This window comes from Trichosurus vulpecula, chromosome 9, assembly GCF_011100635.1.
Source record: "Trichosurus vulpecula isolate mTriVul1 chromosome 9, mTriVul1.pri, whole genome shotgun sequence".
NCBI classification, from domain to species: domain Eukaryota; kingdom Metazoa; phylum Chordata; class Mammalia; order Diprotodontia; family Phalangeridae; genus Trichosurus; species Trichosurus vulpecula.
The window spans coordinates 5,615,388-5,637,610 of NC_050581.1; the positions used below are offsets into that span (position 1 = coordinate 5,615,388).

Consider the following 22,223-nt stretch of genomic DNA (forward strand, 5'->3'; position numbering starts at 1 on the left):
AAGAAATCTTAGAAGAAAACTGCCCAGATCTCTTAGAACCAGAGATGCAAAGTAGAAATGAGAAAGAGTCTTCCACTACCTCCTGAAATAAACCCCAAAATGAAAACCTCACAGCAACATGATAGCCAAAATCCAGAGCTTCCAAGGCAATATATGGGTATATGTGTGTGTGTTGTGTGTGTGTGTATATATATGTATGTATGTTATAAGCAGCCAGAGAGAAAAAATTCAAGTACTGAGGGGCCAGTCAGGATCACCCATGATTTAAAGCTATCATTATAAAGAAGTAGAGAGCTTGGAATATGATACTCTAGAATGCAAAGGATATGGACAGGACATACAACCAAGAATAACTTACTCAGTAACACTGAGATAATACTACAGGAGAAAAACAGACCTTTAATGAAATAATAGTAGGTTTCCAAGCATTCCTGATGAAAAGACCAGAGCTATAGGGAAACTTTGAATGCAAAAACAAGAGAGAAGAGAAACATGAATGATAAGCATGAGGAACAATGATGAAGTACTAGACAGGGATAAACTGCTTACACTGAAATAGGGGGAGATGAGACATGTGTCCCCTTTTAATTCCTATCACCCTCAGGGTTCACAGAGGGAATCAAGTTATACAAGGCCTGAGAGTGATTCTGTTATGACTTGATGATCTTAAGAAAAGAATGAAAGAGGAAAGAAGAATACACTGTGGGTAAGGGTGGGGCAGGAGGCAGAAGGCAAGGGATGGTAAGGGAAATTATCTCATAAAATCAGGGTGCACAAGTAGACATTGATACAAACATGGAGGAGATGAGGGGAGGGGGAATGGTTGACACTTGAAACTCACTCTTATTTGAACTAGTCAAAAGAAGGAAGAACACACACACACACAAGATTGGGTACAGAAATACATTTCACTCAACAGTGAAATAGGAGGGAAAGGGGGAGAGGGAATTAGAGGAAGAGAGATGGAGGAGGGATTAGTCCTAAACAAAGCAAATTCTAAGGATGTACAAAAATATTTAAGCCTTTTTGAGATGACAAGGAATAGTAATCTAAGGGAATACATGTCCATAAATTGGAAGATGGATGACCAAGTTATAGTATATAAATGTGATAGAATACTACTGTGGTGAATTCTTACCAACCAGGATCCTAGAGAACTAATGATGAAATATGCTTCTCACCTCCTGGTAGAGAACTGAAGGACTCAAAATACCAAAATGAGACAAACATCTTTTCAGACATGTCCAATTGGAAATTTGTTTTGATTGGCTATACACGTTTGTAATGAGTTTTGCTTTTCTTGTGTTCTCAATTAGGGAGAGATTGGGGTGGGAGGTGGAGAATGTGGATCTTGGTTGATTAAAACCAAATATATTTTTTAAAAAGAAAATAAAAAGGAAAACTTGGGAACTGACCAACAAAATGACCAACCACAATTCCTGAGGACTCATGGTGAAACACACGGCCCACCTCCTAACAGAAAGATAATGGACTCAGAGTCCGATTGAGATGTAGGTGTTTTGGACGTGACCGATGAGAAATTTTATCCTGTATGACTATACTGTTTATAACAGGGGTTTTTTCTTGTTTTCCCACTTAGTGAGGGCTTTGGGATGAGGGAGGAAAATAGGAGGGAGAAGAGTTTGATCTTTGTTTGAAAATTAAATTAAATTTTTAAAAAATAGAAAAGGCTAAGAATCAGGAGTCCTGAGAACTAACCTAGGCTTTCCTACTAACTAGCTGTCTGATCTTGGGTAAATCACTTCTCCTTTCTTGAGCCCTAGTTAACTCCCTTGTCAAATGAGATAGTTAGACTAGGTGGGTTCAAAGGGTCTTTTCAGCTCCTATGTTCTTATCTCTGTCTTCTAAGGTCCCTTCCAGTTCTGCAGTTTTATGTCCTATGTTCTAAGGTGCCTATCTAACTCTGACATCTGTGTTCTATGTTCCAAGATCCATTCCAGCTCTAACATTCTAGGTTCTGTAGCCTAAGGGACATCTAACTTTGGAGCATTTATGAGCTCTATGATAAGGGAAGAGGAGAGGAAAATGGGTGAAGGAAGAAACAAGAAAGAAGGAGAGGAAAACGGGTGAAGGAAGAAACAAGAAAGAAGGAGAGGAAAAAAGGTGGTGGGGGGGAGGAGGAGAAGGGTACGGGTGAGACTTGGCACTTGCCAAAGAGCCCAATGGATATTGCAGTTTCCCATCTCTCTCTTTAGCTGGGACAAGCAGCCTGCTGGGATGGGAGGAAGCTCCCAGGAGGGGAAACGGTTCTTACCTCTAGGATCTTGGCAAGCTTCTTGCTGTTCTTGAGCTCCAGGGAGGCCTGGTGCACACACTCATAGCTACCTTTGATCTCCTCAGTTTTCTCCTGCAGGGTAGTCTTGAAGTGAAGGCTTCGCAGCCGGGTTTTATATTCTGGGACAGACAGCATCTGAGCAGAATGGAGATGTCAGAGACGGATGCCCAGACTGCAGCCAGAGCGAGGCTGCCTGTGACCCCACCCAGCCTCACCCACCCCACCCTACTAACCCCACCACCCTGTCCCCGGAGTCCAGCAGGGTCTCCTGGACCATACCCACTCCTTCTTTCCTTGGACACATCACTCAAGGACAGGCAGAAATGGAGATGATGTGCTCTAAGCAGATGCTTCCCTTTATTATCACCATTAATATTATTCTCCTTCTCATCTTATATGGGATGGAATTCAGATAGAAATGGCCCAAGACAAAGGGCTCTCCTAAGATTGTTCTTTTGCCTTTAATGTTCAGCATATGGTTGTGCAGAGGGATAAAATGATCACTTTGTAATTGAATAAAAGTCTTGGGATTAATCATAATAATTATGATTATTCTTAATAAAGGCTAAGAGACTCAACATGCTGTATTGGGTTCAAGTCCCTCCTCTGACATATTCTGGCCAGAGCATCCTGAACAAATCCTAACCTCTGGGTGCCCTGGGCAACTTTCTAAGAGGAAGGCCTGAGGAGGAGTTTCCTTCCCAAGAGTTTCCTAATATCAGTGAAATCATAGATTGGATAAAAGAAAATAAATGACAGGATTTTAGACTGAGAGCCAGCAGGGATTTCAGAAGACGATGAAGCCAACCCCTTTCACTTTAGAGATGAGGACACTGAAGTCACTAAGGTAGTAAGTGGCAGAGACAGAACACGAACCCAGGTCCTCTGACCCTAGTTGGAGCTCTTTTCCCAACAACAATCCTTTACGTGTGTGTAGCAAATCACAGTTTTACATCCATTATCCCATGTGATCCACATGATGGACTGGTAAGAGTTCGGGCAGGGCCTACTATTCCTGTTTTACAATTTAAAAGCACCATCCTAAGGCCGCTTCACCCAGGAAGGTCTCCTGACTCCCTCGCCAATAGTCTTCCCATCAAACCGGGTAACCTTCCAGGGCCCCCGGCTGCCTCTTATTGGTTGGGAGCAGTGGCGCAGGGGTCATGGAAGGCTTCTTCCCACACAAACCACTGAAGGGGGTATTCTCTTCTATCTGAGAACTGAAGAAGAAAAGTTGGGCTCAAAATGCAACGTGAGAGATTTATGGTAGCTGCAAGGAAGCATTTCCTAAAAGCGTTTGCGTCTTGTTCCTTGTTTGGCTGCCCAAGAGGGCAGTCACCCTTTTTTAGTCTAAACTTTGTAACTTTCCCAACAGCACAAGTGCAATATTCTGCACACAGTAGCTGTTTAATGAAGAAAGGGATAGGCATAGAGACTAGAGCTGTGATTTCACAGGTGAGGAAACGTCCTCTATCCAAGCAGGCTGGCATCTTCTCTACAGTTTATAGTCTTAGAAAGATCCCCCGAACACTGAGAGATTAAGTGACTCGCTTACAGCCAATAAGAGTCAGAGGGAAGCCTTGAACCCTTCCTGGCTTTAACAGCTAGTTTCCTACTCACTCCACCATAAAGATGTAGTGAACAAATGAATGTCAGAAAGGTGTCACAGCAGATAGAGCCCTAGATCTGGAGTCAGGAAGACTTGAATTCAAATCCACCTCAGACACGTCCAAGCTGTATGACCCTGGGTAAGTCATGACCTCCGTCTGCTCTAACTTCCTCAATGATAAAATGGGGTTAATAAAAAGAGCACCTACGTCCCAAGGTTGTTGTGAGACTCTGATGAGATGAGATCTGTAAAGTGTTTACCACAATGCCTGGCACACGGTAAGTCCTTACTCCTTATTTCCTTCCTTTGCTGTGGAGCAGAGGAGGGTTTCACACATTGCATCAGGATTCTAGAGGCCTGAGTTCCAGCTCAAGGTCTACCACTGACTGATGACTCTTGGGGTCTTAGGGGAGCTGGCAGCATTCTTATTAAATGAAAGCATGTTCAAAGAAGGTAGTTCTGAGAGCAGCCAACCCCCCAGTGCCCCTGGCCTGTCACCTGCAGGACAAACTGGTCAGGCTCGCTCAGCTGGCTGGGGGTATCCCTGTAGCCCTGGTAGCGCTTTTCTTCCTCGGCATCGGGAGCATACAGAAGGAGCTGCTTGAGGTGGGAGGGCTCCAGCCTCTCGCTCTCCATGTTCATGAGGATCTGACGGAGCTCGGGTGGAGACAGCTTCAGGTGAGCAATGAGTATAGCTGGAGAGTGTGGGACAAAGGAAGAGCCACATGGAGGAGTTGATGGGAGAGGAAAGGGGCCTGCCTGGCTACTCGACCAGCCACTGCCATTGCCCTTGAGTGCATCTAGCCTCAGGACAAGCCCACGGAAGCTCTGTGAGCTCCTCAGCGTCAACCAAAGAGTCCCATCTTGACGACTATTGTAGACATCTGGGGTCCCACATCCCACTCAGGTTTAAGAGAATCAGAGGCTCCTAGAGCTGGCAGAACCTTAGAGCTTACTCGTTGCAACTCATTCATTAGAGAGAGGGGATCCCGATGCCCAGAAGAGAAGCACAAGGACTCATTCAAGGTCACCTAGCTCCTTACTGAGAGCCAGAACTAGAGCCCAGACTTCTGATTTTGGGTTCTCTACACCTTCCACACTACCCTGCTGCCTGCAGGGAACTGCAAATGTCTGTGTGGTCTCAGCTAGCCTTCTGCCCAGACTCCAATCCAGGAGCAATGATAATGCCCTCAAAGGCAGAGTCAGGGAGGCAGCTGTGGGGTACTGGGCAGAGAGAGGCTGTGAGAATCAGGAAGACCTGGGTTGAGTCCTGCCTCCGACACAGGCTGGCTGGGTGACCCTGGACAAGTACCCTAACTCCTCGGCATGCCAGGCTACTCTCTGATTCTAGAGGTTAAGGAGCACATGCCCATCTGCATTGTTAAAGGGAGCTTCCTCACCAGAAGTTCCCTCTACCAAAGAAAACAAAAGTCTGGTCAAAAAACAAAGTGCTTTAAGACACACAGTGCTAATCTACCTTGGTCTCACACCAACCACCTCCTCCTGGGTTAGATTGCCTTCTTCCCCAAATGAATGCTTTGATGCCTTGGGGTGGTATTACTTGGGCATTTTTCCACACTTGGGTTGTCTGCACCACTGGTGTCAAACTCAAATAGAAATATTGCCACTGAATCTTATAAAAGGAACCCTACTTGTGGTATATTGACTTAGAAAATCACATACTAACATTGTCTATGTGTTCTACTGTATTTTTATTTGTTTTGTTAAGTATTTCCTAGTTACATTTTAACTTCCCTCTGGTACCACTCCTGAGTGTTGCCCCAGCAATTCTGCCAGCTTCTGGGGGTTTGATATCTCTGGTATACCCAGCAAAGGTAAACAAAGGACTTTGGTGAATTCCTGGTGTAATGAAGAGACTCCCCTACTCTCAGCTCCTTTCCTGAGCTGCTGGATCGAAGAACCCCAACAACAAATGAGAGTCCTTTCTGATCTGTCACTATTCCCATAAAATTTGTGTGTTATATTCCTCATTTTCCCAGGAAGAAGGAGCCCCCAAATTATTCCATTTGCTTTTGTTTTTACTGCTCCAACCCCACCCCACCCCCACACCACCCCCCTCACATCCACTTACATGTATTATAGGCCTTCTTATGAGACAAAATCTCGACCACATCTTTCTTTTTAAAGGGCTCAGGTGCAAGGGTTGGCTCTGGAAGAGAAACTGAAAGATTTAATCACAGGTAAGGCTGTGGCTGGTTTTCTCCAGCATTGGAGAGGAAAACAGAAACCAGTACTGAGTGAGCCAGAGAGACAAAGCTCTCAGACATATGTCTTTGAGCATCTTGGAACTGAGGGAATTCTGAGCTCTTGATGGCTGAGCTGAAAAAACAAAACAACAGGTGAGATCCACAAACCTACAGAACAAACTTCCTCTTCTCCCCACTCACTCTGGCCAACTAGGGCCCAAGAATTCCTAACTATCAGAAGATCAGAGATGTGTTCTAGAGCTGGGAGGGGCCTCTGGCCATCAAGGCTTACCTCACTTTTCAGATGAGGAAATTGAGAAGCATTTGAACCCAGGCCTTCTAATTCCAGACCCAAACCTCTTTTTACAGTACCGCACTCTCAGGGCTATTGCCGCCCACTGGACTTTTGGGGAATTGGAGAGGTTCCTCTGTACCCAAGAAACTATGCCCCCGTAATACTAGGGATATGGAAAAGCTCTTTGGCAATCCTTACATTCTCTCATGTCCAGAATAACCAGATCAGGTACCACGAAGTGTCCCCTCCCTTTCCTCACCCTGCCTCTACCCTGGCCTGGGACAAAGTGGAAGAGTCGCTTTAATATACTCCAATATATGCAAACACAGAACATTAGGGAGCATCTATTCCAGTCCCCTCATTTTGCACATACAGAAACTGAGGCCCAGGAACTTGTGACTTGTTCAAGTTGTTGCTCTCACAGGGCTAGCAAATGGTGGTCAGGACTAGAACACCCATGGTTCCTGACTCTCTGTCATCTTGCTCACTTTCACTATGTAATTATGGAGAAGAACCAAGCCAAGCCAAAGCTAGCATAAGGCAATTGGGGCTTTGCTCTAGGGCAACAACCTCCAGGGAGATGCATTTTAAAGCATCATTTGGTGGGGGGGGGGGGGTGATTCCTCCCTGTATTACCCATCATTCCTGTGCTTTGCTTCTTGGTCATCCATCAGCCTGAGTATCATCCATACTCCCAACTGCCACCTCCAGGGTTGTGCCAATGAGATGCTACTGCTCTGGGGTCTATCTTTCCCCATAACCTCTCTAGGGCATGAGCAGGACTCTCTGGGAGATGCAGCTGGTGCTAATACCCCTACCTCCCTACAAACATGCACACACACACAGAGACACACACACACACACACACACACACACACACACACACACACAGAATTTGCTCCTAATTGTGGGACTCCAATCATGGCTCTGGGACCTAGGATTAAACTAATTACCAGAGCTCTGGGTAGTCATCTCCAAAGAGGAGGAAGGCCGGTCTAGATGGTTCCAGTACCTAGAAGCAGACCAGAATTTACGACAGGACAATGATAAGTGATAATTCATTCTCTGGCCAGTGTAGGCTCCTAATTCTGTCTCAGGGATCGACACTGTTGAGCACCAAGTGAGGGAGTAATGAAGAATAAAAGAATAGGTGAGAGGCAAGGCTTGTCCTACTTAGGAAGAAGATGGTACATCACATGGAAGACTGCATATTGTTGAGTGAAGACAGTGGCAAACTGAAATCAAACTGATGCTCAGAGGCTCCCCTCAGCACTGCATGGCTGACACTGCCCCTCCCCAAGAACACACAGGGGCAAGATGACGATCAAACTCAGTGGGACAGAAAAAGCACAAAGGCATGGGAGCAAGACAGAAAGCTAGAATGGTTTTTCATTAGCTGTTTATAAAGTATCAGGCACACCCTGATCTGGTCTGACTCCCTGTTTTTGCTTTTATATGGCAAGTCATCATTGATAAATATGTTGCTGGGTTCTACATGTGGGATGCTCCCCAGAACACGTGGCCCAAGGTCCTCCTTGGGTGTGGCGTTGGGACATTCCAACGTGAGTCTGTATCCCTTCTCGCCTCTGCCTGCTGCCCTCTCTGCCTTCCTTTAAGTCCCAACCACAATGTCATCTTCTACAGGAAGCCTTTCCCAACCCCTCTTATTTTTAGTGCTGTCCCTCTTTTAATTACATATATAATTTACTATATTGTATAATATATAAAAATAATAAAATGATAATTTCATATTCTATATATAGCCTGTTTACATATATTTGTTTGTTGTCTCCCTCATCACACTGCGAGCTCCTTGAAGGCAGCACCTGCTTTTTACCTCTTTTGGGGTCCCCAGTGCTTAGCATAGAGCCTGGCATATAGTTGGCACTAAATAAATGTTTATTGATTGATAACTGATTTATTTCAAAGATTGTCCATTCAAGAATCGGTCCAATGATATGCAATACATCTTCATGTTCCCAGGAAAACAGAAACCTTTGGAAGGAGATCTACTAGTCTAGGTTGGTGTGTGGGCAAGAGGGAGCTGGCCTGAGCCAGTCATTCTCTGAAGGGTAGGCAGAACTGAAGAACCCATTGCCAAACTAGGTCAAGTCAACAACTGTCCGAGGGAGTAGCTCTGCGGTACCTCCTACTCTATGATTCTTACAAGGCATCTCCAAGGATGAGCAATAGGAGATCGGTGGATATAAAAGCAGTGTTTTTCTTTTGTAAGCAAAAGAATGAGGAGCTACATAGAGGCAAGGGATGGTTATTGCTATTGTTGGGTGGTGGCTAGGGATCTTCAGCTCAGTGTAGGAGTGAGAGATAGGACCCAGAGGTGTGGGAGGAACCAAACTTCTTTTCTTGAGGACTCCAAAGGTTCTGGCCAGATTTATCTAAGAGCTATGAAAACAGAGAAGGGACAGTGCTGCTATGAACCTTCCCTCTTTCAAATTTCCCTATTATTACCATCCTTCCAGTCACTAGGGCTCAGAACCTAGATGTCACCCTTGATTCCTCACACTCAGACCCTATATACAATCTGTTACCAAGTCCTGTCAATTCATAATTGGCATTCATAATGCCCTCTTCTCTCCTCTGACACTGCCACCACCCTGGTGCAAGCCCCCATCACCTCACACCTGGACTACTACAGCAGCCTGCTGGTTGGTCTCCCTGCTTCAAGATTGTCTTCACTCCAGACTATCCTCCACTTAGTTATCAAATCCTAAAGCCCAGTTTTGACCGTGTTACCCCTACCCAATAAACTCCAGTGGCTCCCTATCACCTCCAGGATCAAATATAAAATTCTCCATTTGACCTCTCAAGTCCTTCATCACCTGGCTCCTTCCTCCCCTTTCAGTCTTCTTACACCCGACGCCCTTCCACATACTCTTTGATCCAGGGACAAGGGGCTTTTGGCTGTTCTTCACAATGAGGAATGGAGCCTCCTCACTCCAGGCATTTCCACTGGCTATCCCTCATGCTTGGAATGCTCTCCTTCCTCATCTCTGCCTCCTGGCTTCCTTCAAATCTCACCCAAAATCTTACCTTCTTCCAGAAGCCTTTCCTAGTTCCCCTTAATGCTAGTATCTTCCCTCTGAGATTATTTTCCACCTACCTGTGTGTATATATATATATATATGTATGTGTGTGTATGTATGTATGTATACATATACTATCTTGTTGTACACAGTTATTTACATGTTGCTCTCCCATTAGAATGTGAACTCCTTGAGAGTAGGAACTGTTTTTGCTTTTCTTTACATTCCCAGAGTTCAGCACAGTGCCTGGAACACAGTAAGCACTTAACAAATGCTCGTTTACTGACTGACTTAACACACATCTATGCCTCATCATCCCCAACTTGTAACTGATTCTATTCTATATGGTAGACACATATTCTGGACCTTAAGCTTTGCCTTTGTACACAGATTTCTATTTCCACGGAACCCGTTTCCTATAGGACCTAGTCTCACCCCTTCTGAGAGAACACAGACAGGTACCACTGCTGCTTTATCACTCGACCTTAGAGACTCCCTGAAAGGTCATCTCAGGAAAAACAAATCACATAAATAGGCTGGGGGCAGATGTACTGGCATCTATGCCAAAACTCGAAGTGGCCAGAGAGCCTTTGTTTTGAATAATGGCTACAATAATACAGATTGCTTCACTTTCTTAGGGAGAGTTCACATACTGTTAATCAGTAACAGCAAGAATTGTTGATGTGTGTATTCATCTTGCTGCTCAGAACAAACTTGGGAAGGGGCCAACTTTCACGAATTGGCCCAGGAGTCACTGCACCTGGTAGGTGCAAAAACATGCTAAATCTTTAATTACCTGAAAACGTATCAATATGGAAGTTACTAGATTTATTTTGGGAAGGGGCCAACTTTCATGAATTGGCCCAGGAGTTACTGCACCTGGTAGGTGCAAAAACATGGTAAATCTTTAATTACCTGAAGACCTATCAATATGGAGGATACTAGATTTATTTTGGGCTAGCCACAGAGGTTAGCCCTAAAACCAGTGGGTGAAATCTGGATCACATGCTGGGAAGAATTAAGTTTGGACCAACATTCCATACCACATACCAAGGTAAGCTCCAAATGGATAGATCACCCAGCTGTAAAGGGACACATCATAAACAAAGTAGAGAAGCAGAGGAGAAACTACCTCTCAAATCTATGTAGAGGGAAAGAGCTCATGACTAAACAAGTAACAGATAGGGTCACATGAAATAAAACTGAACAATTTTTATTCTATAAAGTTCAAGAACTTTTGTACAAATGAATCTAATGTAGATAAAATTAAAAGGGTAAAGGTAACTGGGGGAAAATCTTTTCAACATGATCCTCCAATCAAAGTTTCATATCTACAATATATAAGAAATAGATTCAAATTCATAAGACTAAGGGCCATTCTCCAGTAGATAAATAGTCAAAGGATATGAAGGAGCAGTTTTCAAAGGAAGTAGTACAAGTTTATCAACAATCATATGAAAATATTCTAAATAACTAATTATTAGAGAAATGCAAATTAAAGCAACTTTAAGGTTCCAACTCACACCCATCAGACTGGCAAAGATGAAAATGATAAATTTTGAGGGTCTATAGGAAAATAGACATACCAGCGCACTATTTGTAGAACTATGAATTAGTCCAGCCATTCTGGCAAACAATTTGGAACTATGCCCCAAACGATGCCTACCCTTTGACTCAGTTATATCACTAGTAGATACTACTTTCCCAAAGATATCCAAGAAAGAGAAAAAAAGAATTTGTACATTACAAAAGTATTTTTAGAAGCTCTTTTTTTAATAGGCCCAAATTGGAAACTGGTTCCACCAATCCACCAAAATATGGTGGCCTTCTATTGGGAAATGGTTAAAAAGATTATGGTATATATACGTAATGGAATATTAAGAAATCATGAAATTGGTAGTTCCACAGGAAAGTATGAAGAGCTCTTTGAACTGATATAGAAAAGTGAGCAGAAGGCAGTTAATACAATGACAACATTACAGGAAAAAAAACCTTTGATAAACTGTAGAATTTTGATTAATGTAATGATAAACCAAATGTCCAGAAGACTGAAGATGAAGCCCACTACTTTCCTCCTGCCAGAGAGGTAATGAACTTAAAATGCAGAGAGACACGTACATTTTCAATCATGGCCAATGTGGGAATTTGTTTGCTAGACTACGCATGTTTATAATACAGGTTTCCTTTTTCTTTTTATTTTTTTTTTGCTGTTAATTTGGGGAGGTGGAAATAGGAGGGATACATTATAAATGCATGTAAAAACAATTTTAAAAAAGGAAGTTGTAAGAAGGCAGATTTGGGTTCCATATGAGGAAGAACTTTTTAATAATTCATACTCTATAGCAATAGAACAGGTTGTGTTTTAGGAAGTGAGGTTCCAATCATTGGGAGTGCTCCAGCAGAGATTGGGACCACCTGTAAGGTAAGGTGTCAGTGGGCACAGGGTGGGGCACTTCGCTCAAGAATCAAATCCCCTGGAGGCTGGTCCATCTCTAATATAAGAAGTAACCTGGACTAGCTGAACCTATCCATGTGGATATTTCTAAAAGAGAGAGGTAACAAGGGAAATAGGTTGGCTGGGTTGGGTCCTGTCCTGCGTGTCCTATACATACTTGATGTCTATGGGGTTCAAAGTGATGGAAACAAGGCTCAGAGTGATGCTCAGGACAGGCCTCAGGGTGAAAGAAGCTGAAGTCATTCTAAATGGGGTTGCTGGGTAACTGAAATCGGGCGTGAGGCAACTGATTTCTACTGGATTCCAGGTATTCCTTAGTAAAAACCACTAGCCTTGTAAACTTAAGTCTTCCTCCTGCAGCATCTTAGCATTGGATCCTGAGTAATTGTGGGTGGATTGTTATTAATTATGGATTGTGCATCAAACTAATAGCAATCAGCCAGGCTACGGTGGGCTCTCATCTCTCCCAACCCCTAGTTCCCTTTCTATTGAGACCAATTGAAAACTATGCTTAAAGCTTTGCCAAGGTTTCTGTTTGGTGGTGTTTTATGTTAAAAAGCCCTTTCATAAAGCAGGTATATCAGAAGTGAGCCCATATCTGACCCTTTATTAGAGCATTGGTGAGGAAGCCATAGGATTTAAATCTAAGCTTCAGATACCAAAGGGTCAGGGAAGTGGGGATCTCTCACCCCTCTCCACCAAAGGTTTATGTGACTGAAACCTTCCTGACTATGGGTCAGAATTCTATAATTGCTCACCTACAGGCATATCTAGACATTTAGAATCTCGCTTTTCTGCTGTTTCCATATATAAATGAAATAAAGTAAAAGGAAGGCAGAAGAAATAGCAGGTCTAATAGTTGATCTGAAAACTGAGGGCATCTTTTCATCATGTCTACCTTTTTAAGCTAAAAGAATGGATTTTTGGTAAATCTAACAGGAAGCCCTAGTGACTGAGGAAGTAGCCTGGAGACATTTTGTCAAATCCACCGATTGAAGGTCAGGAGAGATTTCATTAGGGGCTAAGACTGAAATCTAGAGGTTAAACCTAAGATCTGAGTAAGCAGTGACGAGGTTTAGTGAGAATGTCAAGTGAGATCACATCAATAAACACTTATTAAGTGTCTACTGCATGCCAGGCAGTGTGCAAAGTGATAGCGATAAAAAGAATAGTAATAAAGTACTAAGTACTAGTAAAAAAGTACTAAAAAAGTACTAAAATAGTAATAAAGTCAGTAATAAAAAGAAAGACAAAACACTGTCACAGCTCTCAATGAGCTCACAGCAGTGGTACCTAGGTATTTATTTTTAAACTTGCTCTAAAGAGCAATCTTTTAAGATAACCCCAATCCACAAATGGCTGCAGTCTGAAAGTTTGTTTCTAAGTCAGTTTTCTGGAACTTAAAATGCATTTTTCTATAGAAAACATAACATACATTTTACACACATGTGTATACACACACACACACACACACACACACACACATATTATAGTGAGGGTTTTTGGTCTGCCCAGAAATCCCTACTTCGACTACAGTGTAGCTGAATATGACTTCAGTTGTACTTCTGAATCCTATATTTGTAGAATTTATAACACCATTCCTATGGAATACAGGTTTCAAGTTCAAACTCAGGATATCAGGAACATATATTATCTCTGTTCCTTCACCTACACAAAGCCCTGGAAATGAGCCCTGACTCTTCATACCTTAGCCTGGCCTTTTAGAAGGAGGGAGGACTTTTCTAGAACCCATCCTGCAGTGATGGCAGCAACTCCAATGGAGGCAAGGGAGGAAGGACGAAGCCCTGGCACTGGGAAAGGGACCAGGGGTTCTAGGGGCAGCAGGGGCAGTGCCAGCTTCATCGGTGGCAAGGGAGTGACTCGAGCAGCAGTAGGAAGTCACCAACTGCTAGTTTAGATTTGATTCAACTCTTCAAATCTTTGGATGTTTATATTGAAGGACTGCTTATTTAGGATGCCTTAATATGGCTAAGTTAATGGCTTTTATTTTTTTATATAGAGAGCAGATATTTTAGCAGAAAGCAGGTTAGCTTTTCTCTCCTTACACTTGATGTCTGGCCATTTAGAGGGTGAGACCACATCCATAGTACCACTGATAACCTAGGAGCAGCCTGCCCTAATCACATCAAATTACCAAGATGGAAATAAATAGCCTTGAGAGCTGAACTAGCAAAACCTAAACCAGTACAGTATTTCATCCATCCATCCATCCATCCATCCATCCATCCATCCATCCATCCATCTCCTTTCAGAGGAGTGGCATTGAAAACTGTAACAGCATGTAGTCAGATCCCCAGGTTCCCTTACAGGGTGGGATGGTGGTTAACAGGCTCACCAGTCTGGGAGCTTTGTCTTTTATTTCTAGTCTAAAAAGATTTTATCAAGTTGGAATGCTGGACCAGAACCAACAAGATGAAATCTGGCAGGGAGAAATGCAAACCTCTGCATTTTAGATAAAAATAAATAAATCTTAAAAGTATGCAATGAGGAGACATAACTAGACAGTAGTTTATGCAAAAGCCATAAAGGTTTTGGTTGACTGGAAGTTTGATATGAGCCAACAATGTGATGTGGCAGCCAAAAAAAGCTAATGGGAACTTAGGCTACTCAAGTAAAAGCTTAGTACTCAGATCAATGCAGGTGATATCCCATTGCATTGTGCCCTGGTCAGATCTTATCTAAAATATTGTGTTCAGTTCTGGACACCATCTTTGGGGGGGGGCATTAAACTAGATCATTTCCAGAGATGGATGACCAGGATTATGAGGGGTCTGGAGATAATGTCATGTGAAAAATGATTGAAAAAAATGCAGATATTTAGCCTAGAGGAGAGAAGACATGATAACGCCCTTCTCATATCTGAAGGCCTCTCAGTATAAAAGGGATTAGATATATTTGGCCTAGCCCCAAAGGACAGTACTAAGTTATGGGGAGGCAGATTATGGATCAATGTTAGGAAGACCCTTGTAAAAATTACAGCAGTCTAACAATGGACTGGGTTATCTCTGGAGGTGGTGAACTCCCTATCACTGGCAGTATTCTAGCAGGGGCTGGGTGGTCTCCTGTTATGTATGATATAGAAGGGATTCCTCCATGGCATGGGAGATTGAACCGGATGACTTCTGGGGTTCCTTACTACTCAGAGTCTAAGATTATATACTCCAGGGAGGGTGACTTTAAATGAAGGCCCTATGGTGAATGAAGTTTCTCTTAGCAAAATGGTGAGTTTATAGGAATGGAAGATTAGAGATGTAGAGGACCTTGAATATGCCCTAGTCCAACCATGTCATCTTGTTTAGTCATACAGTGATTTGTTTAGTCATACACAAGCAGTAAGTGATGGAGCCAGGAGTTGAACTTGACTACGGCCACCATGTTCTTTGCACTATACCTGCTACCTTATCTTACTGTGCTGTGGTAACCTCATGCCCTAGTCCCTTCCTGGACCTCTCTCTTCCCCTTTGAAGATTAACCCATCCTATACTACACATTCTTTTTCCCTGAGCCTGTTCTTCAAGATGATGGAAAGCTAATTAGCTAAGCTGTATTGTTGGGTGAGGAGATATCTTCCCCCTCTCCTTTTAGAACTTGTGGCTTGCGGTATTTCTCTTTCTGCACTGTTTTGTTTGTCTTTCTCAATTTCAGGCAAAGACAGTAATACCCACTGGACCTGGGAGCTCAAACCATAGTAACCTTGGAGCCAACCAGCCTGGCATGAAAGCCTTGGGAAGACAGGATGCCTGGGACTTGAGCCCAAGGGGGATTTTGGACTTGGAAACTGATACTGTGTGCTATGGGAACTGAGGTAAACTGTAAACCTAATCCGCTTTCCCTTCCCAGAGAATGAGGTAGTATGGGGTGTGGAAGAGGCGCTCCTGGATATACCTTCAAAGTAAATATTCCTTTATAAAAGCTAATCTGACCCTTAGCAGTAAAATGGAGCTGAGATTCAGGGGACCTCTCCCCTATGCTTGGAACACCAGTGGTTGGGGCTGGAGCCATTGGCAGAAAGCCTAAACACCCCTAATTGCCCTTAAAGGTGCCTGAGAACGCTGGGAGAAGGGCAAAATATAAGCTTCCTGGCCTACTGGCAGTGAGGACCAAGGGAGTCAATGTTATGTAGGGCTCAGGGGATCATGCTGGTCCCTCATCCTCATCACGGAGCCAGTCCAAGAAATGTACTTGCCCTAACCCCCAACCACCACAAAAGATGCTACAATTACAATACAGAGATTATGACACCAGCCTGGCCACCCGGTGAGTTTCTGATAAGACCTTTTATACCAGTCTATATGGATGTAGTTATGAACACCTTCCTAGGCTGCTGATCTCAACTTCCTTCTATGTGCGTACTTGGTACTAACAAAGGCAGCTGACCTTAGACTCTCTGTTTATTTGTGCTTAATGACACAGATGGTCCAAGGAGGTACAGTACCGGTATGATTCTTAATCCAGGAGTGAATACCAATTTCTAAATAACACTTCATATTTCTATAATGCTTTTGCAGTTTGTGGATTACAGCAACTCTGTGAGACAGGTAGTATAAGTACTGCTATTCCCAATTTATAGATGAGGGAACCAAGGCTGAGGAACCTTCCAAAAGTCACATGGATAACAACAGGGCCAGCAGCGAAGGGGACCCTTGAAGAGTCTTTCATCCTCCACTTAGTACCACCCCTCCCAAGTCAGGTTGCTCGGAGTCACCTCAAGGATTCTAAGCTGCTTAGTGAACTCAGGGAGCTCATTCCCAGCCGATCTGCTGCTCCAGGGACTCTCCACCCTCACCCATAACCCTTCAGGTATTCTGGGTCACTTACTTGCCGGCTTCTGGGTCCCAAAGTGGAGTTCCAGGTCTAAATATTTCACCATGTCATTCAATTTGTCATAATCCGAATCTTCCCCGAGCTGTAAGAAAGGGGGAGGGGCAGGAGAGGAAGTGGTCCCTTGGGTAACAACATTGGGATATCATGGGACATATTTGTTCACCGATTGTTTGACCCGTATTGGTGGAAAGAGTTTCCCACACCTCGTTGTAAGCTAGAAGGGATTGGTGGGGGAGGTAAACTATATTAAAGTCGGTGGAAACTTTCAAATGTGGGTGCCTGATCTGAAAGTAATAACTCCTGAAGTCAAGTGGGAGAGATCACTGGATCCATAGGGGACAACGTACTATGGAGCAGAGTTTAGCTAAAGTTAAGGAATGAGTCCTGAGACAGCATGGCAGCTGGCTTCAGAGGGGTACCACATGGCACAGATTCACAGACTGTCAGAACTAGGAAGGTCTTTGGAAGTTGTCTAGCTCAGGCCTTCTACCCACACCCATTATATTACACATGAGAAAATTAATGAGAGGAAGGTGAAAAGACTTGCCCAAAGCAAGTGATCAGTAGAAATGGGCCTCAAATCCAGGGCTGCTGATCCCCAAAGACGGGACACCCGTAAGCCAAGTGTGAGCCCTAGGTGACTCAAGGCAGCCCTTTTTGAATATGTCTCCACAAAAACACTAATTGAGATGCAAATAGGATAACACGGTATGACCAGGCCAAGAGCTGACTAAATCATTTTGATTCTTCTGCAATCTTATGTCATAATTTTCTTTCTTAGTCATTACCACGGCCTGGCTATATTGAAGTTACACAAAAATTCAGCAAAACTGTTGCCTGGTTCAAAGTAGGTTTCATATACTGTAAAACTTGTGCTGTGAATCAATATTTTTAGACAACTTGATTGAAAATATACTTGCAGGCAAAGGTAACAGGCACTCCATTAGAAGACTAATTGAGAATAAAGACAATGCTGAAAGTTCTTAATTAACAAGACCCCTCCCCAAATACCCTGTCTATATCTTGTTTATCCAAAACTGTTTACATGTTGTCTCTTCCATTAGATTATGGACCCCTTGAGATCAGGGGCTGTCTTTCCTTTCTTTGTGTTCCCAATGATTAACAAATAATAATCAATTTATTAATTTAATAAATTTTTGGTGCCTTGACTTGCTTTTTCATGATTTCCCCCCATGTCTTACAAATGTGAAAGAATTCTATGTTTTTGAACCCTTCTTTTTGTCCCCGTATAAGAATATGTATAGAGAAAATAGAATTTTTAAAAAACATTTTGGCTTCAAGATACATACGCACACACGTATGTGTGTACGTATGTATATGCCACCACTGGACCAGAAACATAGGACAGGGAATCAAGAGATCTAGGATGGAGTCCCGGCTCTACTACTAAATTTACTTTGGGCAAGTTACTCCACCCTCCTGGGCATCCATTTTCTCATCTATAACATGACAATACCCACTTGTTGCCTACAAAAGACAGTTCCAAATGCCCCTGTTTCCAAAAGCTGGGTCTGTCCACTTACCTGGCCCCATATAGTGCCTTCTGAGTTTTCCACCTGCTCCCACCGAAGACGTTTGACGCTCATATGGTTCGATTCACTGCGGCGATGTGCAAGGCCTCGGTGCAGCAGTGGGGGAGCGCAGGGGACCGGTGGAGGAAGAGGGGGTGGAGGAGGGGGAGGGACTTGGTGGGAGTGGGCCCCCAGTGGCTTGGCCAGTGTGGCAGTGTTAAGAGGGCCATCCATGTTCCGGGGGCCTGGTTTGGGGTCATGGAATTGGAGTGGGGGTGGAGGAGGCGGGCTGAGAGGCGGCGGGGGGATGTGGTCAGAGATGGAGGAGTAGGTCAGCGAGCTGCCCTCCTCACTGCTGCTGACATACTCGCTGGCACTGCTTAACTCGTTGGTCACGCAGCTGCCCTGGTCATCAAGGAAACTCATCTGTTTATGAGAAAGAAAGAAAGGAAGGAAGGCCAAGGTCTGGGTACATTAGGAGCCCTGAAACAACAAGGACAGGGGTACCACATTAGAGAAACAGAGCTAGCCTACCTCAGAGAAACAGAGGGAAAATTCTAAGGACAGCAGCCACGACAACGACTCCTCTTACTACCGCTAACATTTCTACAGTGCTTATTATGTACTGGGCCCCGTGCTAAAGGTTTTACAACTACCGTCTCATTTGATCTTCAGAACGTCCCTGGGTGCTACCATCATCTCCATTTTACAGGTGAGGAAGCTGAGGCAAACTGAGGTTAAGTGACTTGCCCAGGGCCATACAACTAGTGTCTGAGGCCTTCCTGACTCCAGGCTCAGTGTTCACAGAGGCCATCTAGTTCAATCTCCTCGTTTTCTAGGTGAAGAACTGTGGCCCAAACAGATTAAGTGATTTATTCAAGATCATACAGGTAGTAAGCATCAGAGGTGGGATCTGAACCCAGGTCTTCTGACTCCAGAGGAAGTGTTCTTCAATGTCAGGTCCTCCTGGGATGCAGTGTATTGGCTTCCATTCTCAGCCTTTTAGTTCAGCTTACCTCTGTCTGTTGGCCCAGGACTCCTGCCCTCCTCCTTCCTTCCTCTTTGCTTCCCCTTCTTTTCCTGGGCTTCATTGGACACTGGCTGTGGGTTGCCCACTGTCCAGGAGTTTGGAGATGCAGGTGTCACAAGGGCATGATTTGGATCTATTCTGTTCTTGCTCCTACCTCAGCTAGGCCCTGGACCACATTCTCCATCCCCTGCCTGGCAGGCCACCACTACATCAGGAACTGCTCTATCCTGCCCCTTCCTTTTCCTTCCCACTGTGCCCCCTCTGATAAGTAAGAGGCCAGGTGGATTACTTGCTGATGCTACTCAGGTCATTGGTCACATTGCTGCCCTGGTCAGTATGATGGCTGTAGTGTCTGAGTAAGATAGAAAGGGAAGGGGAAAATGGGTTGAATGAAATGAGGTAAGAGTGGTAAGGTAGGGAAGGTTTGAGGGTAGCATCAGGATTGAGGTGTTATGTTGGGTCACCCAATCAGTCTCCATTCACAGGATCAAAGAATGTTAGAGTTGGACAGGACTCGGAAATCATTTTGTGCGATCCACACTCACACGAGAATCCCTTCTATAATATTCTCAGCCTCAGCTCAGAGACTGTCATCAAAGGAGAAGTCATTACCCTGGAGGAGAGAGTGAGGCTGGTGACTTTGCACAGACCTGCCTCACTTAAATCCAATTCACTTGCGAATCATGACATCTCCTTCCTGATGTCATGGTCCTCTTTGTGAACGAAGGACAAACAACAACATGACGTTCTGAGGCAACGTGTTCCACTTTTAGTTATCAAGCCACAATCTGCCTCTCTCCAACCTCCACCTGAAGTTCCTAGCTCTGGTCCTCAGAGCCCACCAGAACCAATCTTAACCTTCCACATGACAGCCCTTCAAATTCTTGATGACAGTTATCATGTCCCACCAAAGTCTTCTCTTGTCTAATGAGCGCTTATGGATTCCCCAGGCCACAGGCCCCCAGTACCGGATATTGATGGTTCTGAAGCCTTTCCTCTGCTGGATGAGCTCTGACTTCTCAGGGTCCTAAAATGTGGTGCCCGCAATTGGACATGGTACTACAGATGTGGTACAACAAGGCCTGGGAAGAATGAAACTATGAACCCTCCCTCCACCATCCCCTTACTCAGGGTGCCATACTTCCTTTTTGGGGGGCCTGAACCCGTGACTTCATTCATGTAGGAAACTCTACTAAGGCCGGTTAGCACTTTTTCTGCAGCTTCTCCTCTGGAGGATGGTCCAGGGCACCAAGGGGCTACGTGACCTGCACAGGGTCACACAGCCAGGATGTATCTGAGGCAGGATTTGAGCCCAAGTCTTCCTGACTCCATGCAGCCTCTAGAAGCAGGGCCCCCATTAAGGGGGTGGGGAGAAGTTCGTGGTTCCATTGACTCTGCCCTGGTCATGACACACATAGAGCACTCTGTCTAGTTGTGGGTAGCAGATTTTAGGAAGAACACTAACCAGCTGGGGTTTGGCCAGGAAGGAGACTCCAAATCTTATCACATAAGGATCCATTAAGGAGCTGGGGAAGAGAAGGCTCTGAAATGACACTCTCACTAACTTCAAGCATCTATTAATGCATCCCAATTAGCCCCATCAGACACATTCTCCTCAAACTCTAAGGTCCCTGGGAGCGCCTGCTCCAGGCTGGGCCTATGTAGGAATCTTGCCTATCAGAGCCAATAGAGCCAGGAACCACTTCCTGCCTCTACCTGCTGTTCAGTTCTCACCTCTTCGTAGTCATTCTCAGGGGTGAGAAAGTCATCCACCATGGTAACCCGGGCACCCAGCTGCGCACTGAGAGCATCCAGGAAGCGGTCTGTGTCCCGACTCCGCGGTGGTCTTGAGAAAGTGAAGAGTTTTTTCCTGCAGGTGGGGGGGCTGGGGCTGCTGGCCATGGCTGTGAGCTGGGGCGAAGGGGCTGGGCTGCTGTCCAGGCTGACGTAGGGATGGGATTCTGTGCTGCTCGGGGAGGGGAGGCTCCCGGGGCATGGATGATAATAGCAGGGCTGGGGTGGGAGAGGGTCATTCGGCCATGAGATGATTGACCCAGACTTCCGCGCCCCTACAAATGAAGCAACACAAAAGGATTTGGTCATTCACACCTTCACTCATTCGTTTATGTGCCAAGAGAAAGAGGACTGGGCTTGTAGTCACTAAGCCTACGTTTTCTCACTTATTAAATAAGTGGTTATTGCATCTCGGACCCCCAATTACCTTTATCACAAGGTTTCTATGAGAATTACATGAGAATGTATGTAAAACTCTACACAAGTGGAAATTGTAAGTTTGTGAATTGTGAAGTACAACATAATTATGCATTCAAAAACGGTACTGTGTTCAAAGCACCATACTGGGCACTACAGAGCATACTGAGGTATGTCCCTACCCTCGTGGAGCTGACAGTTGAGAGAAAATGACAACCATAATGATAGCCGACATTCATAGGGTACTTCGACGCTTTCAAGCCACTTTATGTATATCTCATTTGGATAATATGTGTGTTGTCCAATCATTTCAGTCATGTCTGACTCTTTGTGACCCCATTTGAGGTTTTCTTGGCAGAGATACCAGAGTGGTTTGTCGTTTCCTTCACCAGCTCATTTTACAGATTAGGAAACTGAGGCAAACAGAGTGAAGGGACTTGCCCAGGGTCACACAACTACTACATGTCTAAGGCTAGATTTGAACTCAGGTCTTTCTGACTCCACATCCAGCTCTCTTATCTACTTATCTAGTTTCATTTTTATAGGAGAGAAAATGGTGGTTCACTTACCTATATCACAAGGTTATTGTGGTTTGCCTAGGATTAGACCACTGGTAAGTACCCAAGACAGGATTTAAACCCACACCTACTTGGCTCTGAATCAAGCTGTCTATAATTCTGCCATGCTCTCTCTCATTCA

The 22,223-nt window shown here is 44.4% G+C and overlaps 1 protein-coding gene across 1 annotated transcript in view; it reads right to left on the minus strand.

Moving 5' to 3' along the window:
• Positions 1-22,223, minus strand: part of LOC118831698 (Grid2 interacting protein) — a 152,215-nt gene that overhangs the window by 19,887 nt on the left and 110,105 nt on the right. The window contains 6 exon segments of the mRNA XM_036739121.1: positions 2,276-2,431; positions 4,404-4,600; positions 5,998-6,075; positions 16,746-16,833; positions 18,296-18,709; positions 21,048-21,382. Of these exon segments, the coding sequence (XP_036595016.1) occupies positions 2,276-2,431; positions 4,404-4,600; positions 5,998-6,075; positions 16,746-16,833; positions 18,296-18,709; positions 21,048-21,382 (1,268 nt within the window).